Source organism: Artemia franciscana, chromosome 8 (assembly GCF_032884065.1).
Source record: "Artemia franciscana chromosome 8, ASM3288406v1, whole genome shotgun sequence".
In the NCBI taxonomy this organism is placed as follows: domain Eukaryota; kingdom Metazoa; phylum Arthropoda; class Branchiopoda; order Anostraca; family Artemiidae; genus Artemia; species Artemia franciscana.
Genome location: NC_088870.1, coordinates 21,540,040 through 21,554,704, shown reverse-complemented (window position 1 = coordinate 21,554,704; position 14,665 = coordinate 21,540,040). Strand labels below are relative to the sequence as shown.

Genomic DNA, 14,665 nt, shown 5'->3' with positions numbered 1-14,665 from the left:
TTCTGCCCCAACGCAGTACAATAGACTGTCTTGTGAGGCTTGAAAATCAAATAAAACAGGGATTCCGCCTAGGAAAAGAAACTCTAGCTGTTTTCCTTGATATGACTTCAGCATTTGACAGAGTGAATATCCCTACTCTAATGGCAAAACTAAAGAAGCTAAATATTAGCCCTCAAATCGTGGAATGGATTGGTAATTTCTTGACTGAGAGGAAAATAGAAATAACTTTAGAAAATCATTCGTCTGGCTTTTTTAGTGCTCCAAATAATGTGGGTCTCCCCCAAGGAGGGGTACTAAGTCCTTTATTGTTTTTAGTATATTGTCACGATATAAACTTAGATACGATACTGGGTTGTAAACTATACTTATATGCTGATGACATTGCAGTAGCTGCCTCCTCTCGAGATAGGGGATGCCTTAAGGCTTCAGTCCAAAAAGCCCTGTATTACTTAGAAAATTGGACAATGGAAAACTACATGTCATTTTCAACAGAGAAGTCAGTAAGTGTTCTTTTCTCAAGGAAAAATCGAACAAATGCTCAACCCCCCATTGTGTCTTTAGCAGGAGTGGACATCCAACATGCAGAGAAATTTTGCTATCTAGGAGTCTTACTGGATTCAAAGTTGCTATGGACTAACCACATCGACTATCTTGTTGGTAACCTGAGAAGTAGGGCAAACTTTGTCAATGCAATCTGCCTCTCTAAAAGAGGAGCCCCATATTCTTGTGTTTCAAAACTAATTGGAGCAACAATCACCAGCAAACTGGACTATGGTAGCATGTTCTATAGGGAAGCAACTAAGCACAACCTCCAGAAACTTGATTCAGCTTTTAATCAAGTTCTCCGACGAGCTCTAGGCTGCTTAAAAACCACCCCCACCCCAGCCCTCTACTGTGAGCTTGGCGTCACATCACTTCAGAGGAGAAGAAATAATCTTCAAGCCCGTTACTTTCTAAAAAAAATGGGATCAACAAATCATATTGTTTATAAAGAATGCATTGCTACATGGAATCAAGATCTCCAGTTTAGACCAAGGTTTTCCCCTACAGTCTATAAATATTCTTGTCTGATGAGTAATGCTGGCCTTCCAGGCCTAGTTCCAACCCCAAATATAGATGACCTTTCCTCACGCTTCAACGGAATAGGTAATGTAATTAATTTAGCTCTAGATAATAGAATTAATGATTCAGGAACAATAATTTTAAAATTAGAGTGGTATAGGCTGACTCTGCAATGGACTGACTTTACTCACATATATACTGACGGATCTAAGTCGGAAATGGGTGTAGGCTGCGCTTTTGTAGTCCCGTCAACTGGTACTTCTTGCGGATTTAAGCTACCTGACAAGCTTACTGTTTTTTCTGCAGAAATGATTGCTATTTATCAAGCACTTCTTTATATTAAGTCAAACGGTATAGTTGGTAGCTTTTTGATTTGTTCTGATTCTCTATCTGTATTAAATTACTTAGCTATGAAACGAAATGATGCCAAAGAAACTGCTGCACAAATTGAAAAAATAGTTGATGACCTTCTAATACATGGTTATGATCTACAACTTACATGGGTCCCAGCACATGCAGGTATTCCTGGGAACGAGTCAGCTGACAAAATGGCAAAATGGGCTTGCAGAAATGGTGAATTGTTGGATGTAAACTTGTCCCTGAGTGAATATATTCAGGGTTATGAGGCCAAATCCGCAATTGATGAGAAAGCTGATTTCACAAGAAAGTCCACTAATACAATCTTGGATCTATATGATTTTAAGCCTCCTCCATTGGACCTAATTCACAGTGAGAGGAAAATTGCCACAACAATATTTCGAATCAGATCTGGCCATGCTAAAGTGAATTCTGTTCTCTTTAAATGGAATTTGGTTGACTCCCCAAATTGCATTGTATGTAATGTATATGAAGATGTCCGCCATGTTATAATGTCGTGTAAAAAGTATTATATCCAGCGTGAAATATTAAAAAGAAAAGTTCTAAAGCTCTTTGGTGCCTTTACTTTCCGTGCGGTGGTGGGTCATTCATCCGCCCCTCCGTGGGCTCGTAGGGTGTCTGTTTCTGCACTGGGTTGTTTTATTAGAACTTCAAGTTTATTCGATGTGCTTTAACAGTCTTGGGTCATGTTGTATCAAGTCAAATGTTTATTAATGTATTCAATATATTGTATAAGTTTAATGTGTTTCCCACGAAATTTAATGTAAATTGTAATTTACGGCTGTAAATACTATAGAATTAATTAGGGTGGTCTGACGTAGGTGGCTATACTAGTGGAAAAAATGGTTTGCCACCAATAAAGAATCTGCAAATAACGATTCTAAGTGATTCACTAATCTGAAAGTAGTCATCGTTTCTTAAAAATTCTCCATACACATTGTCTGGACAAGATTGATACGTACGTGACGGAGCTGATTCATGCTCCAAAAACGTTGGAATCAACAACAACAACAACAACAACACAAGTTGTCTGGTTCAAAAACTGATCAGTGCATGGCTGAGAAACTTGTGAATTGAAGAAATATTTAGTTTGTAAGTTCAAGGTTTTGATAAAGTCAATGGCCCATAAGCTACTGAATTGTTAAAGTATGGTAAAATTGCAAATAAGATGTTTGAAAAATAGGCTAGTCAATTTAGACCACAGCAAGGATTTTTGGTAAAGGTTATTTATGGGCCTAGCAGAGAAATCAGATAGAAAAATGAAACAAATCACATGGTTCCCCATTCAATGCTCTTTCCATTTTTAATAGTCACTAATCTTGTAATTTTATTCCATTCCAATATCCAGGCTGATATAGCTATAGCCTAGCATAGGCCTATATCTGGCTAGATTAGAGTGGGCAGGAGAGATGGAACACAATGACAAGATCAGTGGCTATTAAAATTGGAAAGATCATTGAATGGGGAATCACATGGCCTATTTCTTTTTTTTATCTGATTTCTGTCCTAGACTAGGCCCATAAATAACCAGATAAGGTTTTATAGGTAGTTAATAGACTATTCAGGTAGCTACAAAACAAACTTGCCTCTTTAGTCAGAATTGCAGCTTGAATCCAAATTTAACATGTATTTACATTGGAAATGAGCTTTACCCCAACCCTTATACATGCCAATTCAAAGTATATATACAAATGACAGGGGGTGGGGGTAAAGTTCAAACTTACCCCTACAGTTAGAATTGCATCCTGAATCAAAATTTAACATTCATTTGCATTAGAAATGAGTGTTAAACCCCCCTCCTAATGTGCCAATATATACCCTGAATTGGGATAGGCCTATAGCCTGCCTTTAATTGGTATGGTATGTATAGGGGTGGGGGTAAAGCTCATTTCCAACACAAATGTATGTTAAATTTGTATTCAGGATGCAATTCTGACAATAGAGGTATTTTGTTTTCTTAGCTACCTGACTAGTCTGTTAATGTAAACCTTACTCATAGCCTAAGTTAGGCTAGGTTAAGCTCAAGGCTTTATGCAAAAGTTGAATTAACATTCATCTAAGCATACCAAAAAATGTCCTGTGGTGGTGCAGTGGGTTTGACCTTAGCTTGGTAATATGGGACCCAGAGATCAAATCATGATGCAGGAATGCACTGCAGGGCCAATGCAGGGACCTTAGTAGTCAAGAAGCATTGTTAATCCAATACAATACAACAAGCATACCAAACTCTAGTTAAGAAACAAGTTTTTTTTACTGAAGTTAAGGATTCACCAAATTAGCAGTTTTAGACCTCACAACCTAGGGGGCAAGGTGCCTTAATAGGACCATAAAAATACAAAATATAAGGAATTTGATATCAAATGTCAGAAAAACTGCTGTCCCCTCTCCCTTACCCAGGCCTAGAACCTCCACTAAAGTTAAGATAGGTAGGCTACATGTCTTCTATGCAATATTCTTAGCCTTAGAAATAAGACAACAACAAAGACAGGCCCACAAGCTTGAAAACACCTTCTCCAGCTTAATATAAGCTCTGGATATATTCAAAGTCAATTGAAGCTCTATTTATTCAAACTAATCAATTTAAGCCAATCAAAGAGCTAAAGCTAAGGTAATTTACCAGGTACTGGTAAATTAGGCAGGATTCTTCTGCTTCCAGTCTGTTAAAATTCAGGAAAGATATGCAATTGTATAGGACTTCCAAAAATATGCAAATTTATGCTCAAATAATATTACCATCAAATTTGTAATTGTATTGTTCTATTGCACAATGCTTTTCATCCATAAAATTTCAAACATTAACAACCTTGTTACCGTGGAGTGAACTGAACTCTCATCCCACATTCTGGAAGAGAGTCACCATTACCACTACACTATGGTAACTATCAAATTTGTAATTACCCCAGGTAAATATTCACTTTGAATTAGTCTGCCTTCCAGCCACTATAAATATGCAATTGGTACTGCTCATTGCTGACAGTGACTTATTGATAACAGATGGTGACAAATTCCAACAAGACAGTACTGGTGCAGTGGTAGCCAGCCAGTAACAGATAGTACAACAAAATCAGATTGGTTCAGAAAAAAAAAAACTGTGAGGATGAGGGTTTGACTTTAAGTAAGGTAATGTACCTATTACCAGCACTAGCTTACTGGTATGCCACTGAGGGTAAACAATCAGTCTACAGAAAACCTTTCTTCAAAATTTTGAAGAAAGTAGTTGACCTAGGTGAAGTTTTTATATATTTGAATTTAACTGTTGTGCTCATTCCTGAAAGTTTTATTTACCTGGCTTCACCACTATTTTTATAACATTAAAGAAAGTTTGTCTGGAAAGCAATTGTTATCCTTAAAATCCAAACTTTAAGCTTTCTTTGCTGTTCTCAGCAGTTTTGGAGGATAGTGGTAGATGGTTTACTGATGATATCTACTTTGAGACATTTGAAAACTAGGTGGCAATACTGTTTGTATATGCATGTATTTAGTAAATTTCAAAATATCCATTGTGTGTTCTTTACAATGATACATGTCATGGTGAAATGGGTTTGATCTCAGCTTGGTAATACTAGACCCAGGTTCCAAACCCAACTATAGCAAGCTGCAGGGCTGATGCAAGGACTTAGTTGTTAAGAAGCATCATTAATCCAATTCAATACAATTGAGGACACAGAGTCTAGACCCAGCTGTAGCAACACATTAATGGGCCAACAATTACCTTAGCAATCAAGAATTGTTGTTGCCAATAAATAGCACATATATATACATTGTTTGTGAATTTTAGTACACTGTAAGTCATGCTGTCTTTGTTTGAGGTAAAAATTTTTTTTTGGTTTCCTGTTGTTGGTACATAAACCAAAAGATAGTTTTACTTACATTCTACTCAAAATCAAGAAGTGTGCATGGCAAATAATTGCTTCTTAAATAATAATATCTTTAATATTGGAAACCCAAACTAGTGCCATCTAAATTTTAATTGTTCCTAAGTTGATGTTTCTAGTTAATTGTCTACCAGCCCTGGCCTTATGAAAAATTCCTGAATTTTTAGCAATTTGCTAAGAAAATCCCTGTGTCTCCATGGTTGAAATCAAACCAATAAAATAGTAATTGTGAAGTGTCCTGTTGGTATCAGGCACATTGGCATGCAGGAATCTAAGCATACGTCTATGATTAGGAGTTCTATTACAGTTAGAAATTGTATAGTCAATCAGATAGATCTTATTGTCAGTGAATCTGGTGTCAGCAAAGTCTCATTGTGAAAGTGTTGTAAACCAATTTTTTTTTCAAAGTTATGACATATGACAAAATTAAGACAGTAGTCCTAGCTGCAGAAAATAAACATACCCAGGTACACTGGTCACCCCTGCCAAAAACACTCTCCTTCCTACCCAAAGAACTCATAAGGGCTAGAAGGAAGAAGAAAAGAGTATGGCCCAAATATGTAAAGTGCAGATGTGATAACCACTATGACATCTTCAAGAAATGCAGAAACAGGCTAAGAAATTTGACTCAGAAGATTGTAGAAAACCATGAAGAGGCAATTGCAGCTGATGCAAAGCAGAATCTAAAGGATTTCTGGCACCATATCTCAGCAGCTGATCCCTTTAGACATGGTATTTAGGACCTCATGAAAGAGGATGACACTAAGACATCAGAGACTAAAGAAAAAGTGGATTTGCTCAACTCTAGCTTTGGTACAAATTTCTCTACTCAGCTCATAGCAAACCCTCAACCCTCTTTACCAGATCAACCAATTGGAGAACCAATGTACATGACAATTATAAGTATAGAAAATGTTTTGAAAAGGCTTAAAAGACTTGATGCAAATAAAGCTGCTGGGCCAGATAACCTATGACCCAGACTATTAAAGAAGCAGCTGATCAAATTGCTGAGCCAATAGCAGTGATGTTTAGGATGTCATTATGACAATTATAAGATATAGAAAATGTTCTGATAGGCTTAAAAGACTGGATGCAAATAAAGCTGCTGGCCCAGACTTAAAAGAAGCAGCTGATCAAATTGCTGAGCCAATAGCAGTGATGTTTGGGATGTCACTCACTTCCACAGTGCTCCCAAGTGACTGGAAGCAGGCTAACATCAAGCTCAACTTCCAGAAAGGGAAAAGGACCAAGCCTGTAATTATCACCCTAGAAGTCTTACTTTTGTTGTATGCAAGGTCCTTGAAAAAATCTGTCATTTTCAAAAAGTCATGGTTTATGTAGAGGTTGCTCAATCAATACAATCCTCATTGAATCATATGACTTTGTCACCAGACTCTTGGATGATGGCCTTCTGGTGGACGTGATATTGCTTGATCAAGCAAAAGGCTTTGAAAAAGTACAGCATCAATTTTTTCTCCTGAAAATGGAAGCATACAGGGTGCATGAGGATATAGTTGCCTGGATTGAAGCCATCCTTACTGTAAGAACTCAGAGAGTAAAAGTTTATGATTCCACTGGTAAAATTGTTTATTCTGGTGAAATTCCTGTCGTTAGTAGAGTCCCACAGGGCCTACGTTGTTCAGCGTATATATTAACAACTGTACAACTCACCTGAAAAAGCCCACTGACACTATATGCTGACGATTGCAAGCTCTTAGGATAGGCCGAAATTAGCTCCAATCTCTCAATAATGCAAGAATATTTAGATTAACTATCTAGATGGTCATCTGAGTGGCGTTTGCAGTTCAATGTGTCAAAATTCAAAGTTCTGCATCTTGGAAATGGCAATCCTAGACAACCTTACTGTATTGGAGATGACCTACTTGAGACCATAAGTGAGGAGAAGACCTGGGGGCTATGTTGGTGACAAACTCAAGTTCCACAGGCACACGTAAGCTCAAGTTGCTAAAGCAAATCAAGCCCTATAGCTCATAAAACAAACATTACCATCAGGAAGCCATGTGTGGTCACAAAGTTGTATGAAGCTATTGTACATCCACACGTGGAATTTGGAATGACCCTAGCATCTCTCCATTATAAAATGGACGTTAAAGTACTCAAGAGTGTCCAAATGCAAGCAACAAAGCTCATACCAGCTTTGCAAGACAAGTTGTGTGAGGAATGCCTTGTATCCCTGGAATTTTCTACCCTAGTCTATCAAAGGAAGAGAGGAGACGCAATTGCTACTTGAAAACTGCTAGAAAACGGCCTCTTAGGTCAAGTATTCTCCTCAATCCTTGCAAGTATGACAAGAGGTCACACAAAGAAGCTGCAAGTCTGTTGTAAAGAGTTGCTAGAACTGTTGCTATTGACGTGAGCGCTGGCAATTTTTCTCTCTACGTGCTGTCGCCTACTGGAAGAGCCACTCCAAAGCCACCATCCAGTCCCATACCATAAATGCGTTCAAGAAAGGAGATGATCAGGACTGGGTCAATGCAGAGTGTAGACTAACCTGGGATGCAAGGCCATAGTCATGTCTCACCACCAGTGAGATGTTCCACAGGAAGCTCATCACCACCTTATCTCACTGGACATGCGATTTAAGGTAATTTAAGGATAGTCTTTGGACTTGTCATCAAAGAACCTTTAAAGAGAAGAAACATACTTTAGGGCTATTTCCTATCTAATAGAAGTGGTTAGAAAGGTGACTGAAACTCTCAGGAATGAATCTACAGCCCATGAGAGGGTATTAAAGATATTTTGAAGTACCTGACTCTGCTGCTTTAACCTCACCAGGCACTATATATTTGGAACTTGAATACATTTGGTACTAAGCTCGGGTTTACATTTAGTACTTAAGCTTAGGGTACTTAAATTATTCAGAAATGGACATACTCACCAAACATCCAAACATTAGCTGGGAATGGTCTTTTTCACCTCACACCCTTGTCCCTCTTTACCTGTAGTTCTAGAAAGAGTTTGCTTGAAATGGTTTTAAGCTGAACAAAAAAAAAATTTTGGCTTGGAATTTTCACTGTATCATTCAAGAGAAAACTCGAAGTTCTAGTGCCCTTTTTGAGTCACTAAGACATCACACCATAACGAAGCAGTGATTTCTGAATTGGTTTATGAAAAAAAAAATGTACCTAAATGCTGTTGAGTGATTGCTCTGAGGTCACTAATCAGTTTCAGACTATAGAAAAGCTATTGTGTTGCCTCCCAGTTTCAGAAGCAAAACTACCACATTGTAGTGTATTTGTCCCTAAAATCATTATAACGTCCATGCAGTATGAGTGGACTCCTGTATATAGTAATAATTATCATTATTTATAGAAAACCCATCTTTGTACAAAAACAATAAAAAGAAAATAGCGCTACAAAGTTAAAATAAAAACAAAATAAAAGCATAACATCATTATAAAAGTGTTACAAGGTAACTATAGTTGAAGAAGTTGGCTCCAAGCATGTCTTAAAATGTTGTGGTTGTTTCTCCAAAAGTTTAGCAACGGCTATAGTAGGATCTGCTATGTGAAGACTGTTGATGAGTTTTGAATTGTGAATCCAAGTTGGATATCTTAGTAGGTATTTTGCAAAACAGAAAAAAGTGGAGCGAATTTTCATTTTATCAACATTAGTAAGAATCTTCCAGAAGGGTGCAAAGTAGAGGATGTGGGAGAGAGTAACAGTGTGGTACAGCATTGTGAGATAACAGCAATTAAAACGAAGCTTAGTAGAGACTATGGAAGCATGGGAAGCTGATATGCAGTGTTTGATGACTTTGCAGACAGGCAGATCTTTGAATTCTCAGGTACAATCAAACAGTTCGTGGTAACGAACTGTAGTAAGGAGCGACCCGGCTCAATAGTAAACGAAACTCTAAAAAACGGAATTTCGATACTAAAAGATATATCAAAAGAATCGGATTTTTATGCTGATTTTAAATATATAAGTTTCATCAAATTTAGTCTTTGTCATCAAAAGTTACGAGCCTGAGAAAATTTGCCTTATTTTGGAAAATAGGGGGTAACACCCCCTAAAAGTCATAGGATCTTAACGAAAATTACACCATCGCATTCAGCGTATCAGAGAACCCTATACACAAAATTCCAAGGTCCAATCTACAAAAATGTGGAATTTCGTATTTTTTGCCAGAAGACAAATCACGGATGCGTGTTTATTTTTTTTTTTTTTTTTTTTTCCCAGGGGTCATCGTATCAACCAAGTGGTCCTAGAATGTTGCAAGAGGGCTCATTCTAACGGAAATGAAAAGTTCTAGTGCCCTTTTTAAGTGACCAAAAAAATGGAGGGCACCTAGGCCCCCTCCCACGCTCATTTTTTCCCCAAAGTCAACGGATCAAAATTTTGAGATAGCCATTTTGTTCCGCATAGTCGAAAACCATAATAACTATGTCTTTGGGGATGACTTACCCCTCACAGTCCCTGGGGGAGGGGCTGCAAGTTGATGACTTTGCAGACAGGCAGATCTTTGAATTCTCAGGTACAATCAAACAGTTCGTGGTAACGAACTGTAGTAAGGAGCGACCCGGCTCAATAGTAAACGAAACTCTAAAAAACGGAATTTCGATACTAAAAGATATATCAAAAGAATCGGATTTTTATGCTGATTTTAAATATATAAGTTTCATCAAATTTAGTCTTTGTCATCAAAAGTTACGAGCCTGAGAAAATTTGCCTTATTTTGGAAAATAGGGGGTAACACCCCCTAAAAGTCATAGGATCTTAACGAAAATTACACCATCGCATTCAGCGTATCAGAGAACCCTATACACAAAATTCCAAGGTCCAATCTACAAAAATGTGGAATTTCGTATTTTTTGCCAGAAGACAAATCACGGATGCGTGTTTATTTTTTTTTTTTTTTTTTTTTCCCAGGGGTCATCGTATCAACCAAGTGGTCCTAGAATGTTGCAAGAGGGCTCATTCTAACGGAAATGAAAAGTTCTAGTGCCCTTTTTAAGTGACCAAAAAAATGGAGGGCACCTAGGCCCCCTCCCACGCTCATTTTTTCCCCAAAGTCAACGGATCAAAATTTTGAGATAGCCATTTTGTTCCGCATAGTCGAAAACCATAATAACTATGTCTTTGGGGATGACTTACCCCTTACAGTCCCTGGGGAAGGGGCTGCAAGTTACAAACTTTGACCAATGTTTACATACAGTAATGGTTACTGGGAAGTGTACCGATGTTATCAGGGGGATTTTTTTGGTTTGGGTCTGGGGTTCAGGGGAGGGGGCTATATGGGAGGATCTTTCCTTGGAGGAGTATTTCATGGGGGAAGAGAAATTCAATGAAAAGGGCGCAGGACTTTCTAGCATTACTATAAAAAAAACAATGAAAATATAAACATGAAAAAGTTTTTTCAATTGAAAGTAAGGAGAAGTATTAAAACTTAAAACGAACAGAGATTATTATGCACATGAAGGGTTCTAAAAATACTTTAGCATAAAGAGCGAGGTATTTAGGAGGAGATAAATACTTCGCTCTTTATGTTAAAATTTTTTTAAATAATTTCAACTATTTATTCTACGGCCTTTCTGATTCAGGGGTCATTCTTAAAGAATTGGGATAAAACGTAACGTAAGTTATGTACGTTTGTTACGTAAGTTAATTCTTAAGTTACGTTTTTTTTTACTAATAAAAACGTCTGATCAAAACTAAGAGAAAGCCATTTAGCCAAAAAAAGAATTAATATGCAAATTTCATTTTAGTAATTTATGTAAAGAGAGCCAAAATCAGACATGCATTAATTCAAAAACTTTCAGAAATTAAATAAAAAAAAACAAGTTTTTTTAAATGAAAGTAAGGAGCGACATTAAAACTTAAAACGAACAGAAATTACTCCGTATATGGAAGGGGCTTTTCCTCCTCGACACCCCGCTCCTTGCGCTAAAGTTTGATTCTTTCTCGCAACTCTACTTTTTAAAACAATAAAAAACTTTAGCGTAAGGAGCGGGGTGTCGAGGAGGAAAAGCCCCTTTCATATACGGAGTAATTTCTGTTCGTTTTAAGTTTTAATGTCGCTCCTTACTTTCATTTAAAAAAACTTGTTTTTTTATTTAATTCCATCAGGAAGCAGGACTTTCCAGTTGAAAAGCACAAATTCGGATTTAGCAGCATTAAATTCAAGACCTGATTTTAAATATTCTGCTAGCAATTTTTGGAAAGTTTTCAGAAGTTTTGTCCAATGCTCACCTAATGCTAAAGATGTCATTAGCATAAGTGACTAAGGAGATATTCTAGCCAGAGAGAATGCAAGACATCTTGCACTGGTCCTGAGCTTTGAGGATATTACTATTGAAATAACAGGGTGATGCAACTGCACCTTGCTTGGCTCCTTTCTTAACTGGTATAGTTCTATCCCGTGACCTTGCCATTTCACCTTGGTTAAGAGAGATTCTAAAACAGACTCGTAGCTGAGCATACATATTCCTTGGAGGTCTAATGATAGCTGGATTTACTTCTCTTTTAACAGCCCTTAAAAGCATATGGGGAGAGATCAAGGAGTCAAGGCATGGCGAACATTATGAGTCACCAATGCAAGTGAACTACCTGTACAAGAAGCATCAAGCAGAGCATTAGCAACAACTGCAAGGGTGTCTGCACATCCAGTGCCATGTTGAAAGCCAAATTGAGGTTGAGGCATGCAACATTTTTCTTCAAGCTCTTTTATAAACAGTACTTCATAGCTCGCATAAACTGGTTTGAAGAGTTATGGACCTGAAAGATGAGCATTGATTAGAGGTTTTTTGCTTTTTGTGCTAGGAGAAAGATCTCCTGTTCTCAATTTTATAGATAGTAATACCTATGGTTATACATTATTGTATAGTTGCATACCAGGTATTTGGGGAATGTCAGTGGATCTTTTAATGAAACAAAGGGTTAATAGCTTAGGGTCCTGCATTGGTACTCCAAAGTGTACGCACTGAAAATGTTTGGAATACTTATTTCTTTTTAAACTCTGAGGTGTATTGCTTCAAAAAGCCCTTCTAGGGAAATTCCACAATTTGGTTTGATAGGGCACTCTTGTGTTTTACCCCTATCTGCTATTCTCTCCAATGTCTTACAACACTCTTCTGTATATTGCTTGGACCAATTATGATACTTTGCCTGATTTATGCTGTAAAAACGTATTTCTCCCCCATCCCATTATTCTATGCATTTAGTAAGTCAGGGTGTTATCATTATTAGCCGCAATCTTAGGCTATCTCACCCTAGGCATGGTCTATGGGCACTTCTCAGTGGCCCTAATGCAGTGTCTTAGTTTCTTTCTGTAGGAGAATATATAGGAGGAGCATTCAAGAAATAGGTTCAGTCATGTCTGATTTCTAGATTTTTTTGTTCTTACTGTGAATACATGTTGTAGCTCATTATCAGCATGACAGAGTATATCTGAATACAATTCATGTGACTGTTCAAATTGGCTTTTGCTAAATATTTTTAGATTTTTTTTCTTTCAGTAATAAACTGTAATGGGTCCTCCTACAAGCCCAGGTCCTTCTGATCCATTGACCCAATTTAGAGCTTGCTTGAATGTTCTGGCTGATCCAAGCTCAAAAGATGAAAGCAAACTGAAAGCTGTCCAAGAATTGAATGAAAACCTTGAGGTAAAAGTTTTTAATAGATAGTGTGTTAGCTCTGATTTTTGCAGTAATCTGGCCTATCTACCCTGTGAAACATAGGGAGATGTCTCATTTAACTGCTTCTGGAATTACCACTGTATAAATGTTGCCAAATTTTTCAGCCACGTGCTTTGGTGATTGGCGGTTTACCCATTGAAATAATCTAAATTTAGGTGAAAACACATGTTGGTAAGCCTGGATGGTGCACCCAGGTTTCAGTTATGATTTTGAAGCACTTGAGCATTTATTGTCTCACCCCCAGAAATTTTTTATTATTTTACCCCCAGCAAAAAAAATCACTATGAAAAAGATTGTTTACAGGCTCTGCGTGATGTTTTTGCCAGGAATGGTCCAAATTTAGTCTTTTTATCAGACATACAGTAAATGTATATATGTGTATATCGTGGCTGTCCCTGTATGAGCAACCTAGTAAAGAAGGAGCTCTAATCCATAGTAATTGAAGATTTAAAAACGCCTTACAAAAAAAAACTGTCAGGTGACGAAGAATCGCCATTTGAACCTGATTTAAGAATGGTAACTATTAACTCGATGAATCTGAATGATAAAAATTGGTGCAAAAACAATTTCTTAAGAATTTCTAGAAATAGCCTGAAACCCCAAAAATGGTGTCAGATCAAAAGGAAAACAGCATCTTTGGAAAAATCATAGCTGAAAGTCTCATTTTGAGCTACAATGGAAATCACTCATTTGCATGGGAAGCAGTGATTTGGCTATCTTTTTTATTCTTGCTTCTTTTTTGTAGGGCTCATTTGAAAGGAAAGTGCTATATCTAGCGCATTTTGTAATTAACAAAAGATAATATTGAAATCAAATGTAAAATTCGGCAAAACTGCATCTACATATAGAAGATGATGGAACACAAATATCTTTTGACAAGATAATCTAACAAACGTATCTTTTTGAAAAGTGTGTATTTTATAAGATCGAGCGTTTATGTGTGTGTACGTACTTTTTCCTTTGCACTGAACAAGAAACTAAACAGTTACAGCTGAAAGTATGGAAGCTGATTCCACTCTTATGCCTAATTCCCTGTGTCTATGTATATAAGATCAAGCGCGTGTACGTGCTTTTTCCACAAGAAGCTAGACAGATGCACCTTGAAGGTTGAAAGTTTTTGCAAAATAGTTTTTGGACGTTGAATATGAAAATAGGATACAAAATCTGACGACATTGCTACAAGTGCGGAGAACCAATAACCCGAGCAAAGCGATGTCACATTTGCGGGGGCCGAAGGTCCAAGTCTGTTATTGATGTGGGCTGACGGCCTAAGCTGCTGAACGTAGCTTACATGATGTAATATTTATAATAGTTCTTTTGTGCACTCTATACATACATAAATATACACAGAAGAGAATAGGAAGTTAATGATAAGAAAAAACCAAAAACTAACGAAACAACACCTCCGAAGAAAATGACGATAAGAGCAATCATTATTAATAACTTAATTGTACTAAGCCTATGGCGACAACGCTGTTTATGCATTAAACGGGACAGTTAAGGGGAAAATCTACCCTATTTGCTCTAGATCACCTAAGAAATCGGTCTTAATGCTGACCATTTTTGTAATGATTTCAAATATTTCATATTTTCGGATAGGCCTAATATACCTCTTTCGGAATCTTAGTGGGGTTTCCCGAAAATATATACAAAACTGGAAAAAAATGCACATGGGTACAGTTTTTATCACAT

The 14,665-nt window shown here is 37.2% G+C and overlaps 1 protein-coding gene across 1 annotated transcript in view; it reads left to right on the top strand.

The window, feature by feature from the left end:
• Window positions 1–2,454: 2,454 nt before the first annotated feature.
• LOC136030130 (transformation/transcription domain-associated protein-like) overlaps window positions 2,455–14,665 on the top strand; it is a gene marked incomplete in the record, with an annotated part of 128,034 nt that continues 115,823 nt past the window's right edge. Inside the window, 2 exon segments of the mRNA XM_065708813.1 lie at window positions 2,455–2,532; window positions 12,794–12,940. Coding sequence (XP_065564885.1) covers window positions 12,806–12,940 — 135 coding nt within the window.